The following is a 23,558-nucleotide window of genomic DNA, read 5'->3' on the forward strand; positions in this document are numbered from 1 at the left end:
ATAAAATAGTTAATGAGGGTTGGATTGATTCAGATGGAGCACTACTGAAGGCCTAGGTGTGAAATGCACGGCCCGCCACTGCTTTCAACTTACCTGGTACAACTCCGTTGGTTGCTATGGCGCTCATCGAAATTGCAGTGAGTAAAGTCTACATTAAATTCAAGAAAAAGTTTAAAGTTAAAATGTGAGAAAAATCAAAACACATGCATATATATCAACTTTAAAAGACTATTTGAGGTTAAAATTCAGACAGTTTTTTTATTTAAATTGGAAATGGGTCAAATCTAATTAATTATTATTTTTATAATATATTAGTGTTTCAATGCTGACTGATGACATTGTCCTTAAATCAGTATGAACACATCCAGCTCTTGTAGAGAATCCCTGCTTGAATTTCTCCTAATGCTTCTTAAAGCTTTCTCATGCTTATTGAAAATAGTTGGAAAATTCTTTTGAAGTATTTTTGAGTCTTATAACTTTTAGGATACTTTTAGCTAGATAGGTCACACGCACTTTTATTAATTATTCCACTAGGGCTGGGTATCGCCAATAATTTCCAGAATCGATGAGCCTGGATTGATTCGAGTCCAATTATTTATTTTAAACATTTAGACACATTTGTTTAAGAAATACATTAATAATCTATATATGCTTTGAAGATTTTCATATTATTCTGATACAATTCGCAAACTGTAAAATTAATAAGTGAAACAATAATGAGAGTGTTTATAGCATACAGTGTTTCATGGATTCTGAAGCAGAGAAGCTCCAACAATTGTTCTGCCTCTCCTGGAGGGTGTTTCAATTTGGCCACTAGGTGGCGATCACACTATAGCATTACACCTTATTCCAGAAGAAGAAAGAATGAGCAAAAAACTGTGCTAAGGACCACAAATTGTTAATTTAAAAAAATGTTTCCTTAAAAGAGTTTGGAAAATTCATCCCTGTGAGTATATAAAGAAGTTCATTTAGGTAGCAATGTATGTCAATCGAGCGTTAATGTTAGCTGTTCAATGGGAAATCCCATTATACGTTAGCATCAAGCTAGCAGACTTTTGCATCATGCATTAGATCGATCTCTACTTTTATGGATCCATTATTGATCCATTAAGCTTAGATAGATAAATCGATTTTATCAACCCAGCTATAATTTCTACGATAAGCTCTTTAATTTTGCTCTGCGTCACAATTACCAAACAGTTCTCTAATAATTTCCACCTTTATCATTTATAGTTTTTTTTATGTTTTTCTATTGCAAAACTTGAATAATTTTGTAATGATCACTAATTACTCTAATTACTTTGTAACGAAACTGCATTTTTGTTAAAGCAGGGAGTTTTTACGATTTTAATAGCACTTGTGCTCATGTTTTTGGATACATTCAAGTGGATCTATTAACTTTTTGTCTGTTTTTATTCTTTGACTAAGAATAAAAACAGCCAGTTGTCTTTTTTGTAGTTCTAAGCCTACTTTATCTTCTGCTTTTATGCTTGGATTTTAGTAGGATTTTTTTTTTCTTATATTAATGAGTCCTATGCTATTAATCAAATAGTTTAACATATGAGTTCATTCTAAGAATTAAAAAGTGTGCAATTATTCCTGACTAAAAACATGTAGTGTCAAATCTGACTTTATTAGTAAAAACAGAACAAATAACCTCCCACTTGTTCATTGATGCTATTTTTAGTTTGGCAGTACACATAAAAGGAACTTAGATTATTCAATTTAATAACAAAAAAAAAAAAAAAAAAAAACTTTCATTGCCTCTTTTGGTATAAAAGCACTTCGGTGCACTTTGTTCTCATCACATGAGTGCAGGGCAAGTTTACTTCAGACTTTCAAACAGTCGGGCCTCTGTTCAGTAAATTATGATACCTCATTTTCTGGCCATTACATCAAAGATTAATCGTTAAGGTCAAATATGTCAAACATTAAATCCTTACATTAAAAAGTGTCCCCTCAGTGTTTACGGGTGATTCCTAAATTTTTCTCAAACTGTGACTTACACAAATGCAACACATGGAGACAATGGCAAAAGACCCCAAAATTCCTGCTGTCCCGACAATCCAAGTGAGGCGCAGGAAGAGGATCACTCCCAGGATGTTCTGCAGGCAGGGCAGGTAAACGCCGATGAACGTTCCCATTTGGGGGATCTGCAGAGAAAAAAAAATACAGAAGAAACTCATTAAGGATTAAATTTGGTCTAAAAAACGTACTTACAGAATTTAATCTGTATGTGTAGAAGCTCAAAGTACCAAAATCTGCTGGAATGAGCATCCAAACTGAAGAATGCACTCTCACTGTGCAGATCCAGGGGCGGAGCTACAAGAGCGCAAATGAGGCAGCTGCCCCCCAGCAAATGGCTTCGCACCCCAATTTTACATTCAATATTAGTATAATTACTGACAAAGATTTTAAAAAATCAATACAAGCTTTTTTAAGCATTGGAAATGCTTAAAGAAGCATTAAATAATAAATATTTCTGATTTGTAATGGCCTTCCACTCTGCGGTTCTCATTTGCCACCCTTCAAAAAAAAAAACGCTCCTATAAAATGTTCAAGCTCAGCCACCATGCAGATCTACTTCCTTGCTAAAATATTCAGGAACACTTACCCTTTTATTAGTCAAAAGTATTTGGTCCCGTTTGTTTAAATGCTTCAAATCCTCCATTGTCCATATCCACATGTCTAACATCTCCTCAATCTTGTTTCTGTTTGCCTCTTTATTTTCTCCCTCTCAGTTTGTCCGGTTCATTCTGTCTCAAGGTTCAGATTAAAAGCCCTCAGCTATCATTCAGGGGGTGTGTTTTTCAGAATGTTTTACTGTCTTTGACATCAAGACTCCCAATGTTCTGACTTCTCATGACTGCAGAACAAGCAAGTATTGTTTTTTTTGTTTTTTATATTGAGTTTTCAGAATTTGGCTTCTTTGTGCAAATCGTCAGGTTTTTGCCACAAGGACTGTGAAGAAAACAGCAATAATGTTTTTTTTCTGCAAAACCAGATAAAATGTACAGCTTTTTGCTAACATGCAAATCAGTTTGATGGGAACAGTGCAAATCAGTGGATGAATTCTGAAAGACTCTCCAAAGTAGAAGAGGTAAAACGGACTGTAGCAAACAGCATTTTTAAGTTGCTATTGTGTTCTGTGTTGCTGTACTGTTTTGGGTTCAAAATGGGGCTCTTTATGGAAGATGAATTGGAGGAGAGTGGATGGGACTGGAGGAGCAAGGCAATATTGGAGTTATCTATGCTTCTGTTTGGTGCAGTGCAATTCGAGTGTTGTTCCTCTTTCCCACCCCTTTCCTAGGGAGCGGGAGAGATTTCAGATCCCACGTAGATTGTCTGTGCTCCTGTTCTTGGCCATGGACCTCGCTTCTGGCTTGTCATCTCAGAGTGGGAGAGATTCCAGGTGGATCGTCTGCACTCCTGTTCTTGGCTGTAGACCTTGCCTCTGGCTCGTTATCTTGAAGTGGGAGAGATTCCAGGTGGATCGTCTGTGCTCCTGTTCTTGACCATGGACCACGCCTCTGGCTCGTAATCTCGGAATGAAAGAGATTCCAGTTGGATCGTCTGTGGTCCTGTTCTTGACCATGGACCATGACTTTGACTTGTCATCTCGCATCTCGGAGTGGGAGAGATTCCAGGTAGATCATCTGTGCTCCTGTTCTTGGGTGTAGACCTTGCCCCTGGCTTGTTATCTTGGAGTGGGAAAGATTCCAGGTGGATCGTCTGTACTACTGTTCTTGGGTGTAGACCTTGCCTCTGGCTTGTTATCTCGGAGTGGGAGAGATTCCAGGTGGATCGTCTGTGCTCCTGTTCTTGACCATGGACCACGCCTCTGGCTTGTAATCTCGGAATGAAAGAGATTCCAGTTGGTTCGTCTGTGGTCCTGTTCTTGACCATGGACCATGACTCTGACTTGTCATCTCTCGCATCTCGGAGAGGGAGAGATTCCAGTTAGATCATCGGTGGTCCTGTCCTTGACCATGGACCATGACTCTGGCTCATCATCTCGCATTTAGGAGTGGGAGAGATTCCAGGTGGATCGTCTGTGCTCCTGTTCTTGGCTGTGGACCTCGCCTCTGGCTCGCTTTGGCTGTGGACCTTGCCCCCACCTGTTCCCCAGCACTATCTGGATGAAGACTATCCAAACATGTAGTTGTAGAATTAGATAAGCTCACATTCTCCTTTAACAGTCCTTGTACATGAGAGGATCCCTTGTGGACATTCCTGAGGTTTCTTCTTTTTTCCTGGAGTTGGGTTTTTTAGGATTTTTTCCTTACTGAGAAAAAGGGTCTAAGGTCAGGGATAACCATTTTAGCTTAGTCTCTTAGTTTAGTTTAGCAACCAGCTAATGTTTCTATTTTATGACTAACTTTCTGTTTTTGTATGAAGCTCAATGAGACAGTTGTTTTGTGATATTGGGCTATATAAATACATTTTAATTGAACTAAGGAATGCTGCTAGAGTACGAAGAGGGAAATTGATAGAAGCCTCAAAAGAAGTTATGGATGTGTGTCTGTGTGTTTTTTTTAACATGCTTTTGTAACATTTATCTGATGGAAGACATTTATGAAGAAAATTAAGCTTAAAATTGCATGTCAGAGTATTACTTTCTTCAAATTGTTGGGAAGGCTTTGGTTGACCAAGTGTTGGCATTAGCCGCCCCATGGGAAATCCCATTATACGCTAGCATCAAGCTAGCTGACTTTAGCATTATGTGTTAGATCTTCTCTACTTCTATGGAGCAATTATTGATCTAGTAGGCTTAGATCAGTTCAGATTGATAACAGAACTTTATTAACCCAGCCCTAATTTCTACTATAAGCTGTTTCACTTGTGCTCTGCGTCAAATTTCCAAACAGTTCTTCAATAATATCCACCTACGTAATTTTTTTAATCATCTTTAACATTTGGCTCTAAACTGTACAGCTGGATAACTCCAATATTTTGCTAATCATTTTTGTTGCACCCGTAGTGATTAGGTTGGGGGTTGTGAGGGCCTTTAAGCTAGTGAGAAAGCATGTACAGTAAACAGATTCATGTCGGGAAGTTTGGGAAGGCAAAAAAAGACAGTTTCTTGGTTTGTTTGTTAGTTCTTGGCTAAAATTAGCATAATCATAGTTAAAATACCACTGGGAATGCTTTGAAAATAGATCAAAAGATGTTGGAGTTGGATTTTTAAAGCTTTGTAGCACAAAAGGCTTTTTCTGACTCCATTCAGCTGGACGTTACAACATAGTTAAAGTCCTATGAGATGTCACACCTAGGTAAGTAAAATTTGTTTCCCCGCATTTGACCCCTCTTTTGGGGCCAGTCACACCTTCACTCAGGAACCACTTGGCGGTGCAACCCCTCCAATCCAACCCCTCAATTGGGGTTGAGTGTTTTCCAGGAAGGCACTAGGTCCCATTCTTAGTCTTTGATATGACTCAACCGTGGATTTGAACCCACAACCTTCTAGTCTCAGTATAGTTTTTCCCTTTTTTATTTTTTCCTCCTACATCTTTGACTGTACATGCTTTAAAAATTTGCAATTAGAACTCAGTACACAGAGACACAAAAAGTTATATTCTTTCTTTGAACAATCCAATAATGCTAACTGATGGAGCTACATTAAAAAAAATATCCTATAATACAAAGAAAATTATTATTTTTTGCAAGATATTACTTTTAACATAAGGTCAAAGTTGTGACCTTATGTTTTTTTTATGAAAATAGATTGCTTTGTCATTTTAAGATTTTGATCTTTTTTCAATAAAACTTTATTCCTTGTTGTATTTAAAACAAATTAAACTTCTAGTTGAATATAAATTTTGAAAGATAGAGGAAAATAGTTTTTTTTGTTCTTCATATTGACATACTGACAAAGTAAACAGGAATAAAAAAAGAATGACATACACTTCTTACCACTATGTCACACACCCTCTAGTCTATTTTTACAATCTTAAAACAACTTAATTACATTTTATTTCAAGTTTAGGAAAAATCACTATCTGTTAAAAAAATCTGCTGTATCACATGAATCTCAACTGAATACATGTGAGCACATTTTAAAAGGCCTTGGTGACTAGTTACTTTTCCACATTATAACACCTCTGTCTTTAATCCCAATAAAAGCCAAATATGTTCTCATCTAACACACTGACTTTTTGATACTTTAAAAACAAAATCTTTTTTCTTAGGGCATGGTACAGGAGCCATAAAACTAAAAGCTAAAGACAATCTATTCATCTCAAATTGATGGGTTTACAACACGCCCCTGGTGATCATTGTAACTCATCAGAATGACATAGTATAAAAGTAGAAAAGGCTCCAACTGGTGAAAATGAGAAACATAAACACAAATGATACAATGAATTATGGGTAAAAGTGACTTAGTCTGGAATGATTACAAAAAAAATAAAGATTATTAAGATAATTTCTTTTCTCAGTATAACAGTAGGGTCAAAACCAGCTTAAAAAAAGGCTTAAACAGTGTGTAAAGCTAGAGTCAAAGCTGTGAGGATTCTGTGGTTTAGTTTTCTGCTGTTCTTGGTCATGTTTTTGGTTTCTCTTTGTCACTTACACCAGTTTCAGGTAATGATCCACAACTTTTTTCAGTTCAGTTGATCACCTCCAGCCTGTTTAAGTGTCTGGTTTTCCATTTGTCATTATCAGGTCATCTATTCTGCTCTGTCTTCTTTTTTGTTTTATTGTTCCCATGATTTTTGTCACATTTTAGTTTATTTATAGAATGTTTTACTTTTCTGCCACCTTGTCTGGGCGGTCTCCTGTAGGCAAGGTGACGAAAGCCAAAATTATTAGTAGCAAATTTATTTGAAGAAAAACTGAAGACTCTGTTTAGTTAATTTCAATAGTTAAAAAAGTTTCTGAGAACTAAAACAGTCACATTACTGTGGCCCTGAAGTCAAAATCAAATAAACAAATCACTCAACAGAAAAAATGGTTTGAAACAATTAAAAAAGCCTTACATTTTAGAAGCAAAAAAATTAAAAAATTCAGATTAAAAAAAAGTTTCCAGAAATCAAAATGAAATGTTGAATTAAATAAAATGGGACATCACTGATTAGATGAGGTTTATGTTTTTAAGAGGAGGAAGATTTTACAGAGCAATCATCAAAATTTTGCAGAGTTCATATTGGTATTACCAAACATTTGTAAATCTTTGAACAATCATCAAACTTTTGTATTGGTTTGACTGAGCAATCCCTAAACTTCTGCAAAATTTGATTGAGCTGACTGGGTCAAATGTTGGAGAAATATAAAGCTGGTTTGACAAAAGAGTGTACCGCAACAGGGGCCCTTCGGTTTCCGTCCTCGGCCTCCTCGTGCTCACGGACGCCTTGTGTCAAGTTGGTGTAGTTGGCCAGCTTGTTGAGAAGAGATGAAACCATAGGAGTGCTGTCCATTTCCTCCTGAAGACAGGAAAGAGAAATACCCAGACTTGTAAACCCAACCATAACGTTTCTACGTTAATACTTCCACATCTTTTGGTTTAAATAATCATACATATGAATATATAGTTTATTGTGACTGTTAATTCGGATTCACAGATGTACCTCAAACAGAGCCATGTTCTTGCCATCATATGAGAATTGTCCGTCATCGTCTGAGTGGAGAAATGGAGTGGTCTCTCTCTGACTGTCATCACCTTGAAATAAAGACAAATAAGAGTCAACGGGATCAAAATAACCCATTTATTTGGCAAGTTAATAAATATGTTTTCCGATATATTTAGATTCAGATGGGAAGTTTATATCACATATGACACAAATCAGGGATTTTCCTGGATTTTTTTATTTTTTAACTGGTAAAATGCTTTTATTTTATTATATATTACAAGTATTTATCTTTTCGGAGGAAAACAAATGCAGTATCTAATTGTTAAAGCATTTTGTGACGTTTACAGTGGATGAGGTGTACATACACCTTCACAATTCCAATAACTGATAGGATTTTTTTTTATTCAAATGACAATTGCTCTTTGCCCAATCCTATACACACACATTAAAGGAAAAAAGAAAAGATTCATTTTTTTTAAAACTTAGAGGCATCAGGTAAAACATTTAGTTACACCTTTTATATGTTTCTAACAATTCATATTCACTCCAAACCAGAGTATAAAGTAAATTAAATGTTACACTTTAAATTCTTTAATCAATTTTAATGAAGTTATCAGACCCTCTAGGATTTCACAGCAGATTTTTATGATTGTTGTCGGCTAAAACGCCTGATGTTGCGGTAGCTTTTGTGAAAAAATGCGACAATGCGATGTTTTTTTAATATATCTATTTGGAAAAGTGCCTAAAAATTTTAATTATGAAAAAAAAATCATATTCTCATATTCCAACTCTTTTTATTGTGAGATCCCAGCCAGCAAAGCCAAGTGGGCCCCAAATGGTTTAAAAGTGGGCACAAAATGTGGGTTTGTAATGGGCCCTGAACTGAGTTTCTCTCAGTAACTAAAGGTTTCTTCAGTGTCTATATGTTTGTTGTGGAGGAGGTTCTATATGGAATCATTTTCCTGCACTCCTTTCTTTGTATTATCAATTTCCAGAGTCTCTCTCTGTCTTTTTCTCATACTCTGTTCATGTTGTGCTGCAGTCGTGCGCAGCAAAACATGACACAGACCGTTTGGTTTAACCCACTTTCACGGGTTTTAATTTACCTCCGTTTCTGAAACCAGAAACTCTGAGTTTTCCTTAACTTAGAGTTAACGAACTCAGAGTTCCAACAAAACCTGCTTCTTGAAATGGGCCCCTGGAGGGTCTGAGTTATACTTCAAAACAATAGAATATAAAAACAAATGACTTGTGAAATATTAAATTGCAAATCTGATTTTTTTTTTTAAACAAATGGTTCACTTAAATATTGTCTCTTTCACAGATAAACATTTTTTTTTTTGTTTTTCCTGGATGAATTCAATTTGAATTCTTTATTTTTTTTTTTTTTTGGGGGGGGCGGGAGGTTTTACAAAACTATTCAGAGAGAAAACTAATAAAATTAAAGAGTCCAAGAGTATTTTCACATAAACAATCATTCATTCTGTTGGGGTATTTTGCATGAAAATTCAATAACTACAGTATGTACGTACATAGGCTGTACTGCATTGCAAAAAAAAAAAAAAACAATATAAATGTATAATGTATGTATTTTTCACCTTTAAAAGAAATATGTACTTTTAATGCTAACAGATCGAAAATGTCTTGTTGATCCCCTCCAGTAACAAACCGCGTTAGCGTGTCTGTTGACGTCTTAAGTTCTCCTCCCTGGGTCGTGTTGATCATCTTCATCAACTTTTTTTGTCCTTCATAGAAACTACAGTTTCTGACAAACACTTCTTGTTTAGTCATTTTTATCTGCAGCTCCACAACTCCTACATAAAATTACTGAGCTGCCAATGAACAAAAACTTCCTTATTTTTAGCAGGGAAATTATTTTAAATGTCCCAGGTTTAATTTTTTTTGTAAGCAGAAGTCCTTTGAGAATTACTGGCTGTCTGTGCAACCAAATATTTCACCATGAAGAATGTAGGAATCTGCCTCTCCTCACAGAGCTCAAATCCCAAATCAATTTGAAATCTTAAGATGCCTTGGATGACAACAACAAGCACATCTGGCTAAGGAGCGCCCTCTTAAGGTAAGAACTGTCTTCCTCATTGATTACTTTTCTCAGAAGGTTTTGCCAGACCAGTGAAATTATGTCACAATGCTAAATACATTAAACAGGTTGTAACAAATCAATATATGCACTACACCAGTGTCTTCTGCAGAAAATATGCGTGTGCTACTCGACACAGACAGACATTGTCATTGTTATAACTATTAAGGACTTGCAGTCCAATCAGTGAACACATAATTTAAACAGTGCAAGTACAGTGCCAATAGTACACAAGATGACTAAAAAAATAAAACACTATTAAAAGTATATAAAATGTATTAAAATAGTTGAAAATACATTGCTTAAAAAGCCAATCTGTTATATATCATAAATTAAATAAATTGTTCAAAACCCATCAAGAACATATCAGTTGACACAGTTTTATTTAATGTAATTATATTCATATAATCATGTTTTTGCAACATTTTTTTAATGTTTTATTTTATGTTTGAAGTCTCTCAGCCATGTCACCGATTTGGCTAAAGCAATGATATGAAATAACATGACATATTACATGTATTTATTGTTTGTTGCCAGATTCTGAAGTTTAAGTATGTTTCAACCTTTACAAATGAATATACAGATTTTATTTGTCATAAATATTTCCTTATCAAGTTATTATTTCACGAGGATTTTCTTTCGTCTTGATGAATGATCCAGTTTCAGAGTGGCTCTCTCCATTCAAACGATAGTCTAACATTCAGGACTCGAATACAACAGAAGTTTTGTTTGACTGTAAGGTGCTGAGCAGGAGTTGCTGAAATTCCATACCCCTTTCACTGTGCCTCAGTGTAAAGGGCAAGAATTTGGTTCCTAACTAAGTAAAAGCATCATTTGTACAAAGGAATCTGGTCTAAATTTGTTGAAGCAAATTTTATGAATCAAACATTAAACATATTTACTGTACAATTTGATATGTACTGCTCAACTTTATAGCTAATAAGCAGATTAACACCCTGTGCTTCCTCTCATCTGCATTTTTGAGATTTAACTGATTTGATGGTGAGGCAAGATTTTTAAGGATTTAGCCCACTTTTAGAAGTAAAATTTGAAGTCTCATCATAAGATATTTATTCCCCTGCTTTAAAATCTGCTTAGTAGTTTTTGTAATGTGTTACTTTAATGTTTTATCAAATCATTTGTTTTTTTCTTAAATGCTTTTAATGGTATCACTGTTTTTGTTATTTGGTTTGGAAAATGATCTTCATGTAGTGTTTTTTTTAACTATACTGTCATATCCCACTGTGATATTCATTAGACAACTAATTAAGCAAAACTCAATACCATCTATGATAAAAAAGAAATCAAACTTGATTCAAAGCACAAGAAATTATTAAGTTAACCACCAGATGTTAGTATCGTCTCACATCAGAGTGTAGATGGTTCCAAAAATATTTAATCAAGTTAAACACGACATTGCGTCAAATTTAAAATGGTATTATGAAGAAAACTGATTAGGATAATCTCCATTTTATCTCCATTTTGACATATGTAACACATTACCCCAGTACATTTATAATAATGAGTCGATAATAGATGCGCTGCAAATGTAAACAGAAAAATGTATTGAAAAGTAAAAGTTCTGGGAGTGGAAAGGTTAACCTTGAAGGTTTTACCAAGGTAGCTTCAATAAAAGAAGTTTTCTCAAAGTTTCTGAACCTGGTTTGTCCCACATTATTGTGCTGATTTCTCTGAATCGTCATAATGTATTGAAGCTTTCTTTCTAAAATAATCTCAAAAGACTAACACGAAGATTGTTTTAATTTAAAAATAACAAAACAAATATCATTTTGAATATTGGCAAACAAAATAAGATAGGGAAATGTGTATAAAAATTATTTACAATGTTACTTTATAAAGAAAAAAAGAATCTAAACAAGATATATCTTCTTTAATCAGCTCCATAGATCATTTCTCTGTACGTCTTGTGACATCTGTAGGAACTTCAATATAAAGGATTTAGGATTTAATAGGAGATACAACTCATTCTCTACAAATATTTTTTATTTCCAGTCACAATAAAAGTCTGTGTTTAGGGGATAAGATGCACAAGAGAACAAAGCTGGCTGTAACTCCCAATATTAATCAAGATTCACATTGTCACAAACTGGTTTTATATGACCTAAAAATACAGAGAACTTTGCTTGGTGGAAGAAATTTAAACGTTTAATAAATAAACTTAAACAGGACAAGACTATGGAGAATTAAAGAGGGAATAAAGTAGGTGACCTGGCAATGTCAAACTGAAAACTGGACCTTCTTCTTATTCTTCAAATACCTCTCCGGCAGGCTACACACCAGCGAGTGAAATGCTGCCATCCTCAGGTGGTGAAAAGAATGAAATAAATCTAACTAAATTCTGAAAAACAGACCAATCTGGCAGAGAAATTGAAGAACAGCACACCTTACAACTATATTCAGGACTTTGCTATACACTGAGGACAATTAACAGAAATGAAGACAGGTGTGGATGATTACAACAACAGCTGTCACCTGGAGTGACTGACGGGGAAAAACCCTTAATAATGTCAGCATTCTGGGGATACAAGTTTGAGGAAATCTGTGTTTAGAATATTACAATCTCTATTAAAGTTGATTCATGTTGATTTTAAACGTCCTCCGGTCTTTTGCTGTTTTGGATGTCTTCTAAGTCTATGATAAATGGAATGATTTCGTGTTGAAAATAATTTGTTTACTTAAAAAATGACAACTGAATCACTTTCACCTACACAGTTCTCATAGCTGAGTAGTCATTTATTAGTGCTTCATTTAAAAAAATACTTTATTTCCATATTGTTTACAGGACAAAGAACTGTATTTTTGCTGCTGTTTTCTGACTTTGGGGCTCGTTTCAAGAAGCAGGTTTAACAAATTCAGAGTTCAAACCTGATCTCAGAGTTTACTTACTCAAAATTTGCAAACTTAGAGTTTTTGGTTTCAGAACAGCTGAAAAGAGTTTATTCAATCAACTTTGAGTTGTTAGACTCAGAATCAGGTGTGAGCGTCGCTACAATACAAAGCCCTAGCAATGGAACAAAGATATTACGATTCACCATGGTGACAGGAAACACTATTGGGGTGTAGTATTTCACGGTTACTGAAATTGATGTGTTCCTACAAACATATGCCGACTACTTGCACATTTTCCGTAAAAAGATCAACACAGCTGCAGCGGTAAAACAGAGAGAGAAAATAGTTGCAGAGTTAATGCGTACATCTCCATTTGAATCGTTTCAATTCAGGATAAGAACTAAATGTCAGGAAGGTCATTTTGTCACTTGCTGACACTTCTTTACTTGTTAAGTAAGGAATGCTTTTAGACCTTTCAGTAATTTAACGAGTAATCTCCGTAACTGTATGAATGACTATTTTTTTTCACAGTCAGTTGCCATAGTGATGAACTCTGAGTTCAGCTCAACCCGCTTCATGAAACAGGTTTGGTTTCACCCACTTTCATGGGTTTAAGTTACCTCTGTTTCTGAAACAGAAAACTCAGAGTTAACAAACTCAGAGTTTCAACAAAACTCGCTTCATGAAACGGTCCATGGTGACAAAATAAGCACAATCACGAGAATTATTTCAACAGAATAGCTGAAATTTTGGGTCCCACATATCTTATATAAGGCTACCAAATAGGAAGAACATGTCCAGTCATGGAATGTATAGTAAATATTGAATATTCCTTCAGCCAGCCTTTAACCTTTTTCACTGATCCACTGCTGGAATATGTTCTTTGTTGCTGCAAAAGTTAGCACACAGTAAAATCTTTTTTTTCTTTCTTTAGACATGACATGTTCACTCTGGAGACCTAAAATAAGAGACAGTGGATCCAGTTTTAGTCCCGATATCTTCTGTATTTCACAAAGTGAATCATACTTCTGCAACTTCAAACATGTCAAAGTTCCATTTTCTATTTTACATTTTTGGGCACAAGGGACCAATATCACAAATGAAGCCACAGTACATCTGCTGTCTGGTGAAATGTGCATCCTATGATTACTTAAGATGCAAAGATTGGACTCTGTCCTTTACAACATAAATATATTTGACTCATCTTCAAACATTTTTCCAGTCATGATCACTGATGTCAACTGATAGTTGACATCAGTGCACGATGACATCAGTTCCAACTCCATGATTTTTGTTTCATCGTATAATTAAGTTTATGCGACACATTTTTGAATAGTGCAAGTCTGCTAGTGCAAAAAGTAAACAGAATTTAAAGTCTGGTTTGGTTGATAACATCTGTGCATCCTTTCTTTCTGATTTTTAAAAGAAATGCAAATATAGAAAATAAAAATCCTATTTTGGAATTAATGGTGTGATTAAGCAAAGTATTGTTATGACATGATGACAGCTGACTGATCTCAGCAATTCAAACAGCTGGCTTTTAAATGTTAAATAAATACAATGCTAAATTAAAAATAGACTTTGATGTCTGATCCTCTGCTCTATAGTTAATTTCAACAGAGGAGCAACTCTGTGAAATGGCATTTTTATTGATTTATTGAACTCTACTTAGAGCAAGGCACATAGCAAACTGTCATATAATGACTTTATTAGCTTATATTTATCCAGTTTATTCTTTTATGACTGAATAGTTTTACTTTGTCATTAGCAGTGACTTTTTAGAGTTGATCTGATCTGATCAGTGTTTCCCCAATCTACTTTCTCGATGCTTGAAAAGCTTTCAAGATATTTTGCCAGGTTTTGAATTGACTTAACTTTTCTTTGCTCTACATATTTTTAAGCTTTTCTTAAAATAGGTGTTTTTTTTTACTTGATTGTATTGTCATTTAGTTCATATTTTGTTCCAGAATGAGTTACTTCTACCTATTACAATATTTTTCTTCACTAATGAAAATGAACAACAATCAAAAACTCAAGAAATGCAAAATATTTGTTTGGAATTAGGAAAAAAAAACTCATTTTGGGGGCTGTTTAAAATTCTTTTTTTTAATCAAATAGTTAGCCGTTTTTAGCTTATATTTTCTTTTTATAATGCTTGTCTGTAAGTTTTGGCATCTTCTTATAAGATTTTTTGTTAAGTAAAAATACTTGCTGCATGGACGAAAAATGTTATTATTTTCTAGTGAGATTTTCTTCTTAAGATAAAATTTAATTTTCATATCTTCCACTACCTCCATATGCATCAATGTGACTTAAACTTGTTATCAATGTTGATGCATATAGCTGACCTAATGTTGTTTACAGTTGACAGCAAAAAGCACAAAATAAGCAAAAGCCAGCATGCCGCAGGGGGAAGGAAGGTGATGAGATGCAGAAAATACAAGTAGAGTTTTCTGTTTAAAAAGACTTTTACTCTGACAGATTCTTTTAATAGAACCTAAACTGCTATGGCACAAAAAGAAAAAGCATTTAGCCATTTGCTGAAAAGGTCACAATTACTTTATTTAAATTCCCCCTACTGTCATGTTTATTTTACTTCTGCTTTTAACATGAATTTTAAGAAGCTAAATGGTAACAGGAGACCTGGGATGTTTTTCCAGTTCTTAAAGCCAAATATCACGCTGTAATAATATGTATTTACAGTAAACATGGATCAAATCTGAGTTTGTTTTGGTTCCTAGTTTGACTTTGCAACAGTTTCTCTCCAAGATGACCTCATAGTAGTTTAGTGGAATTGTTTTTGGAAGATGTTTTGAACTTCTGAAAGTCAAAAAATTAATTAGATGACACCAAACAGACAAGGAGAATGGCTGTACAACAGGATTTGATATTCCAGGATTTATTCACCACATTATCTTAGATTATTCAAGATGCTCAAGTGTGTTTTTTGCTGTGGGAAAGTTGTTTCTTATTTGCAAAAGGCTTACAACAAACTATGCATAATTACCTGTTTAATCAAACACGGAAGATAGGTGTATCACATTTGAGTATTGTTCGACTTTCATCTTAAAATGAAGTTCAACACAAAACTCAGTTAAACGTATAGGAAGTTGTAGTAAAATAGTTTCACCTGAAGATAAATTCAATTCTTCAGTCATTACTCTTTCTGTTTCTGTGCAGAAAGAATGTTTTCAACTTAAGTTAAACCTCCAGCTGTGATCAAACTACCTATCAAAGTAGGTCTGTTCCCATGTTGGCACGGATCACCCGAAACCATTTTTGGAATGAGTGCAAAAAATGTATTCTGGTATCAAGCCAAAGGCAGAGGATTTATTTGTTTCTTTATTTTATTTGATATATTGATAAAGGATTACACAGATGTTCAAAAGTTTGATCCTTACAAATATTAGGAAGTGTCAGTGTTTTCAAGGACAAAATTGCTAGTACTTGGACCATAAAGAAAAAAAAAAAAAACCTTCTTTCCCCTAAAGACATTAAAAAAAAATCTACCCAACAACTGTGCAGGTTTCAAATTGCAGCAGGAATTTGCCCTCATGCATGGGGGAGAGTATGGAGCTTCCACATGTATTTGTTTAATGTGTGATTTCTTCTAAGACCCCGTTTGTTGACGGGTAACTAACCTGCAAATCTGAAAACTATTTTCTTATAATTCAATCATAAAGGGTCAAAGAAGGCATCAAACTCCATACACAACATAATAATCTGTATTTCCCAAGTCAAAAATGTTCACTCTTTATTAATTTCACACAATGAATAAAGCTAATGTTTGAAGCTAATTGTTTAAGCTAAATCTGTTAGTTAGCGATTGTATATATGCTAATCTCCATTTTTTTAATTGGCTCATTTGACATTTAGTTCATATTTAAGAAATGAACTAGCTGTTTTAGCTAATGTTTTTACTTTTTTTCATGCTAATTTGGCAATTCAACAAATTAGTATTATGCTAGCCCTTTTGGGTAATTTGGCATGTAGGTTTTTCAAACTATTATTGAGTTTAGCTAATAATTTAGCAATATGTTAGCTGTTATGGCTAATTTGGATATTCTTAGGCTATGTTTGAATTCCTTCACTAGTTACTGCAGTGCACAATACAGTGCGTTTGCAATTTTGGAGAGCTGTCCAAATGTACAATTCCAAAACTGAGTGCCCTAGAAATTACCCAGAATTCTCAGCCAAAAACCAGTATGCATTGATGCTCACTATATCAGGAAATTAATATAAAAACAACAATGCAATGCATTTGAACATTTTTTTCTGGATTTTTTTAATTAAAACTTTTTCATTATCTATAAATCATAAAATTGCATTTTCTGAGACAAGCTATTTCAGCTGGACACAAGAATTCACCCTTTTGCTGGAGGTTATTTGTTGTCTCTGCCCGTCAGTATTTCAAGTGCATTTTTCAAATAGTTGAGTATCTATGAAAAGAGGATTTGGACCATATTTTACTTTAAAAAACAATTAGTTTTAACCCTTTCTTTGGAATTTCCCTTGTCTTTCAGGGTCTACAATGCCATTTCTTCTCTGGGTTTATCACGGACACACAGCCATACACCAGAACCAAGATAAGACTAAAGTTTTGAACCATCAATAAGGGCTGCAAGCACACAGGGAGAAGCGCCCTGCCCCCTCTACCACATTACTCAAGCTGCCCTGCAAGTTCGAGCTGGTTGAAAAACGAGGAGTTTTCTGTTTTTTTGTTTGACTCAGCATTCATACGCTTTCACTAACATAATGAGTCATTCAAAGTCATTTATTTTATCATCCCAACACACCTACACACCTACACGGCCTTTGGGATCTATTAAAAAGCCCCAGACGAGGCTCCATTTACAGTTGAATGTATAGGCAAAGTATGTTTTTTTAAATCTCTTCAGTTTACCTGGATGAAGTTCCTGAATGTGGTCCGCATCTCTTGCTTCCTGAAAGATGTTGCCCAAACTGGCAGGTCTACTCTCCTCAGCAGCAGCAGCAGCAGCAGCAGCAGAAGCTCCATTGTTGCCGCTGTCATCCTCCACAGGCACAACAGTGAAGTTTGTGGGCATCTTTGCTCCCCAAAACGGCTAAAAGGAAGTACTGGGTATGGAGTACCGACAATGTGGCCTCTGCTGAACTTTCTCCCCTGCTGGAGATGTTTTAGGAAGTTAAGGAAGCCTAAAATGTCTTTTAAAATCCAACCACAGCATGGCACTTACTCCAGTCTTTGTTTCCTCAGTCTTTGTGGTTTCCTCTCAACTCAGGGTGAAAGGACCGCCTCCTGCACATGGGGCAGGCCAAAGTTCCTCAGTGTATTCCGACACTCTTCCCTTTCCTTGTTTTTTTTCTTTTCCCTCCCTTTTTTTTCACATTGCTCCAAGGCTATTGCCCCATGTGACCCTCTGTTTACCATCTGAACAGATCCCAGACATGGTAAATTCCTGAAGCTCCTCCCTTTTGTCAGATAGTTCTCCCTCTCTCTCTCCTTTTAACCTAAGCGAGGAGTGTAGTATTTCACACCAGAACTATTTCCATGTAAGAAGAAGCACTCGAGTCCCCAGACGAGAATCATTTATTTCTGTTTTTTCCGGTTCTCTAGAATTTGGCTTCCTCGTCCCTCCCTAAGGCGAGTTGCTGTCTCAGGTTTCCTCCAGGTAAACAAAATGGGAGTTTCCTTTCCCACAGGGCATTCTGGGTAACGTGACGTGTAGTGTTCATCACAGACAAAACGCTGACCCTTTCTCAAGTGCAAACGGTGCAGCAGCGAAGGAAACACCTTGGAAGTCGTAAACGATGACTTTCCTGGGCACCGGTGTGTTTTACAACGGAAAGTTACAGGGGAAAAGGAGTGTGCTTTGACGAACAATAGACTTTGCTTGTGGAAATGACAGTTTCGTTGTCATTTTCCCCGCACGGTTTTTAAAAAACACAGCGAACATCCTTTATGTACATTATGCAACAGAGTACTCTGCAAACTATGTGATACTTTTTTCTTAGTTTTTCTTTACGCCTTTCAAGTTCAAGACATTCTTTAGTCGGGAGAACTAATGAAATTATTGTTAAATGGATCAGAATCCTTTTGATTCATACTCCTAATAATAGAAAAACCCTGATTTGAGATTCAGAAAAAACTCTAATCAGGGATAAGTGTTTATGCATTCATTCATTCACTAACTCAGATAGGTGTTTATTCATTTATTCAGGTAAGTGTTTCTTTCATTCATTCATTCATTCATTCATTCAGGTAAGTGTTCATTTCCTACTTTACCAAATTGTTTACAAATATCTCCCCTTGCTTGTGCTTTTAAAACTCATTGGTCCTTCTTTAAAAATAGGTTACTTTTAAGATTTTTGTTGCTGATTGTAGACTTTTGTGGAATGGCTAATAATGAAAAGACACAATTCAAATAAAATTCAAATAAATTAAATTGAATCAGATTTGTAATGGTATTTAACTATAAATCACTGTAAACGTTTTTTTTTTCTTTTTTTTTTACATTTTTAATTCTATTTATAGTATTGCGTTCCTTTTAGGGAATATATTAATTTTGAGCTGGAAAAAAAGTCCCCAAATAAAAAAGTTAATATTATTTTTTTTTTTGTGAAACAAAACTTGTTTTTTTTTTTTTAATGTTCTCTTTGCAGATTGTTGTGCAGGGTTGTAATCGACAAGACAGTAAATAGATGAACCATTTGATAAATTATTTAAATTAAGTTAATTTTGTATTAGTTTTAACTTTGTTAGTGTCCTTTTTTACAAAGTTTTGTTTCCACCTATGGCATTTTGTCCCTTTTAGTCTCTCGTACTATCTCACCACAATCTTTTAATTTTGCACTGCAAAAACAGACCCAGTAGAAATAAGTCAAAAATGATAATTGGCATGGGGTACAAAAAATTGACTTGCCAAGAATTCTAATTCAAAACTGAGGCATGTTTTCACAAACTAAGATTATTTTGCTCTTGGAAAACTTTTTTGAGAAGATTGTTTTTCTTGCAAAACAGAAAAAGAACATTTTTTTCTCTTGAAACAAGGATCTTTTTACTTAAAAATTCAGTTTTTGCTGTGTGATTGTATAAAAAAAAAAAAAAACAAAGCCCAAAGAGTGAATCATTTCTGCAATGAAATATTTGAAGTCCAAAATAGTGTTCATACACATTTACAGGTGTTTGCTTTTTCTGTTTGTTTTGGGAAACAACTGTTCTTATGTTAATTTGTGTAGTTTTTGAGTGCTGAGACCTGTTTTCTAACCGTACTCAGTCATTTCTTGTGTGGTTTTATACATCAGTTGATGAATTACTTGATTTTATTGCAGCAGAGATTGAATAACGTGAAAGGGAGGAGTGACAAGGATCACTGTCCAATTCAGAGAACGTATTTGGAAAGAGAAGGCAAAGTTCAGCTTAAGACAAGAATTTCAAATGTAAAACAAGAACATGTTTCAAAAATGCAACATCAACCTGATCTGTCAACACAGGCACCCGTAAAGTGCTTTCACAATATTGCCTCCAGCAAAATTGAGTGTCAAGTCATGCTAAAATGTCAAACTTGTGTTTCCTCATCACATTTGTGCAGGTGAAGGAGGGCGTGGAGGATCATAACAGACGTCAGCTGCAGGAAAAAAAAATCGTGACAAATTGGATTAATGCCAGCTCACCGTTCAACCCAAAATTTAGTTACTGGTTACGGTTAGCGTTATCCACCAACATTTTGAAGACTCACAATAGAAATTATGCAATTAGCACATTGGCTGACATATGGAAATGTCCATAAAATAACAGATTTTAATTTTTGCAAACCATCTTTTCAAACTTTTACCCAAATAGTTGAAATAAAAGTAAAAGTATTTTCTTTTTTACTGTTTTAAAAATACAAAATGAATGAAATGTGTATTTTTTTTTCATCCTTTACATACAATTGATGCTTATTATTTCTGAGAAATATTGAATATTCGTTTTGAATTAGCTACATCTCTTCCTGTCCAAATCAGCACATTTCTATGTTTTTCTTTCAAGTTTTGCCTAGAATTAGTAAGAATACGTTGCTAAAAAAATCAAACCCCAAATATTTATGTAACAATGTTTTATAGTTTTTATAAAGGATTGTCTTGATCTGGCAGCAGCTCATTTCCACGTGTTTCCTCAGTATCTCCAGCAGGGGGTGCTGTAGACACATTTTTACCAGGCTACATTCCTTAAATGCAAAGATTGATTTTAAGACGTTATTTAAGATGTTATTGTTTTATAGTTCAGGAAGTGAGTAACAAACTTGATGCTGAACCCGATTACGTTTTAATTGAATAAAATAAGTAACCTTAAAGCATTATTACTCAGCACTGAGGTGTGAGGCACCTAAAGCCTGAACTGACATTGACCTCTGACCTTAGAAGTGCATTATTAACATTTTCTTCCAACTATCTAGATGTAAAATCCACTTTAATTGCCAAATATTCTTTTATTTAGTTTCCATTTCATTACTGGCTGATAACTAATCTCCCCCTACCTCTCCAACTTGGACTGCACCGCCACTCTATCCCCCATTTAGACGACTTGAGAGGGAACCTGGAGGGAGGAAAGTAAAAGTGAGAGCGGTGGGAGTGAAACCGAATCCCTTCAGCAAACAGTAAAAAGGTCAGTGCTGACGCAGACCCCGGGAACAGGCCGCCCTCAATCACAACTTGATTCTTCAGCGGCTGTAGATTCTATTTGCAGCGTGTTACCTGTTTACCGAGACTCCCACTCCAAAACCAGGTAGCAGCACAAACATACCTGAGGCTTCAGACAACTTTGGCTGGAAGATCAGTGGTACAAACTGACACTGGATTAGACATTTAGAATTTCGATAGTGCAGAGTAATAAACAATAAAACAGTATTTTTTGTTATAAAAAAGCATAAATTGCAATGTTTTAAATCACTATAAATTTTGATTTATTTTCTTTACAAAACCAACAGAAGTAGAACATCTAAAGTGTTTTTCTCATTTTGACATGTGTGGTCTTAAACTTTTGGCAAAGGGAAATCACTGACAGCGCAACCCAAAAAACAATTCCAGTCCGTTTGATTTAAAGAAGGAAAAAAATTCTTAGATAAGGAAAAGGAAAAAAAGGAAACAAACTGAGAACTTTAGGTCTGTGTGCTTCAAAAAAGAAAAACTACTTAGCAGTTATAAAAGGAGGTTTAAAGGGCTGCACCTAACAAGACTAAAAACTCTTTTAGTACAGAAATAAAAAACATACTTATAAAGAAACGTATAAAAAAACAGATTTACGACATTAAAACACGTACATTTATGAGAAAAAAATCAGAAACATAGCCTCTGACTCTTAAAGTAATTAATATACGATTTTTTTCTTGTAATTTAACAAATATGACTTATTTCTTGTAAATTTACGACTTTAAAGTTGTAATTGATTTGTTTGTTGTAAAATGGGCCTAATACTGTGCCGTAACAAGCAGAAAATACTTCAAATTTAACTAATACTTAATTATATATTAATTAACGTTAATAAAGGGACCCTCCCTTACCGTGTTACCAAAATATTTAGTTTGAGTTTTTTTTGTTCCTCACTGTTTTGTCTCTTTGAAAAGTACAATTTTTGGTATTGAGTCTTTTGTCATGTAAGGAGTAGAATATCACTACTATCAAATAGTAATTCAAGATAATTTGAATAAATTCTTTCATGTAATGAACTTTACAGGGTTAACAGCAGGGTTGCCAGATATGTGTATCAAATTTCAGCAAATACAAGGTGAATTCCTCTCAAACCCACAACAAACCAATGTTTATTGAATCTTATAAAGCAGCAACTCATTTAAAAAATGTAACACTATTATTTATGACATCTTATTCATGCGAAATCTGCACAAAAAAACACACCCCAGAGCTTCTAACAAAGTTTTTATTGATCCACAGAGCAGAAAAAAAAGTTTGTTCTTTTGACACTTTGCTCATTCAAACAGTTTTAAGATTTGAAAGGAATAGAGCTGTGAGTATTGCTGTGAAAAATTCACCCTGAGCATATAAACCTAAACCACACTGTTCTTTTTTAATGTTAGCTCTTCATTGAATAATAAACGGAGCAATTTTGGCATGAGCTAACACTGCTCTAGCATACAGTGCTTACACAGTTCTGATCCTCTTTTGGTGACGTGCCCACTCATGCTAAATGTGTAATTCCCAGAACACCCAGCAACATTTTGATTTATTTCAACCCACTTTCTTCCAGCCATTTTTATGCATAATTCTTTTTTAAAAATATGTTTTTTAATCATTGTTTAAAAAAAAAAAAGACAAAATTTTTTAGCTAGTAATATTCCATGCCTGTTTGGAGCCCACACAAACCAGCAGGAGGAACCAGGCGGCCATGGCCGGCAATTAAAAAGTATTTTTGGTTTGGTTTGAGTGGAAGTTTCAGCTTCTTTTTTTTATAAAAAGGCTCCAAAAGTAAAGGACCACAAGGATGAAAAGTGACTGTGTGAACCTCGTAAGGAAAAGTAAGTCTGTGCCACACTCTGCTGACACTGAAGATCTGCATGTGGTTCACCAACAAAACATGGAAGAGAGATGCCGGTTAAGCGTGCCCGTCTGTGGAGGGTGACTGAGTACGAACGTCTGGTAAAACAAGGATTGATCAATCTTTAAGCTGTTTTTAAAAAGTCTAAAGTAGAAAACAAATTTTAATGTAAAACAAAAATTAGACTTTTTGTGTCCATTTCTACTAAAATGTAAAGGGACAAATGATGGCAAAGAGATGGATAAAAAGTATAGTTATGTGACCAACTGATCAGTACTGAAGTAGTTCAATTTTTCACCAATTTTTTGGTCAGTTTGTCCTTGGCTTAACTTAAACTTACATTATTCTAGAACAAAAATGTTATTTAGAAAAGCGCTTTTTTTTTTACAGTAATAAAAGCAACAAAATTTCATGAAATATTTTTTAAAATATATGTTTTTAACATGTTCTAGTTGCATTTTAACTCATAATGGTGGACAAAGACAGTCAAAGTTAAACTTGCCTCTCTGAGTATTTTTTTATTTAAATCATA

General features: G+C 34.7%; 1 protein-coding gene across 4 annotated transcripts in view; it reads right to left on the bottom strand.

Annotated features, from left to right (window-relative positions):
- LOC112147474 (solute carrier family 12 member 7) overlaps positions 1–18,260 on the bottom strand; it is a 37,868-nt gene extending 19,608 nt beyond the window's left edge. The window contains exons 1-6 of one of the 4 annotated variants that reach the window (XM_024273909.2): positions 17,733–18,260; positions 17,420–17,662; positions 7,566–7,657; positions 7,296–7,421; positions 2,007–2,153; positions 94–148 (exon numbers count right to left, since the gene is read on the bottom strand). In XM_024273909.2, coding sequence (XP_024129677.1) covers positions 94–148; positions 2,007–2,153; positions 7,296–7,421; positions 7,566–7,657; positions 17,420–17,582 — 583 coding nt within the window. In that variant the 5' untranslated portion in view covers positions 17,583–17,662; positions 17,733–18,260. Of the gene's footprint in view, positions 1–93; positions 149–2,006; positions 2,154–2,614; positions 3,276–7,295; positions 7,422–7,565; positions 7,658–17,419 lie in introns of those variants that run through there. The other 3 variants (XM_036216245.1, XM_024273910.2, XM_036216246.1) reach the window with 3 other exon arrangements.
- Between the last annotated feature and the right edge of the window lie 5,298 nt (positions 18,261–23,558).

Source organism: Oryzias melastigma, linkage group LG17, assembly GCF_002922805.2.
Source record: "Oryzias melastigma strain HK-1 linkage group LG17, ASM292280v2, whole genome shotgun sequence".
NCBI classification, from domain to species: domain Eukaryota; kingdom Metazoa; phylum Chordata; class Actinopteri; order Beloniformes; family Adrianichthyidae; genus Oryzias; species Oryzias melastigma.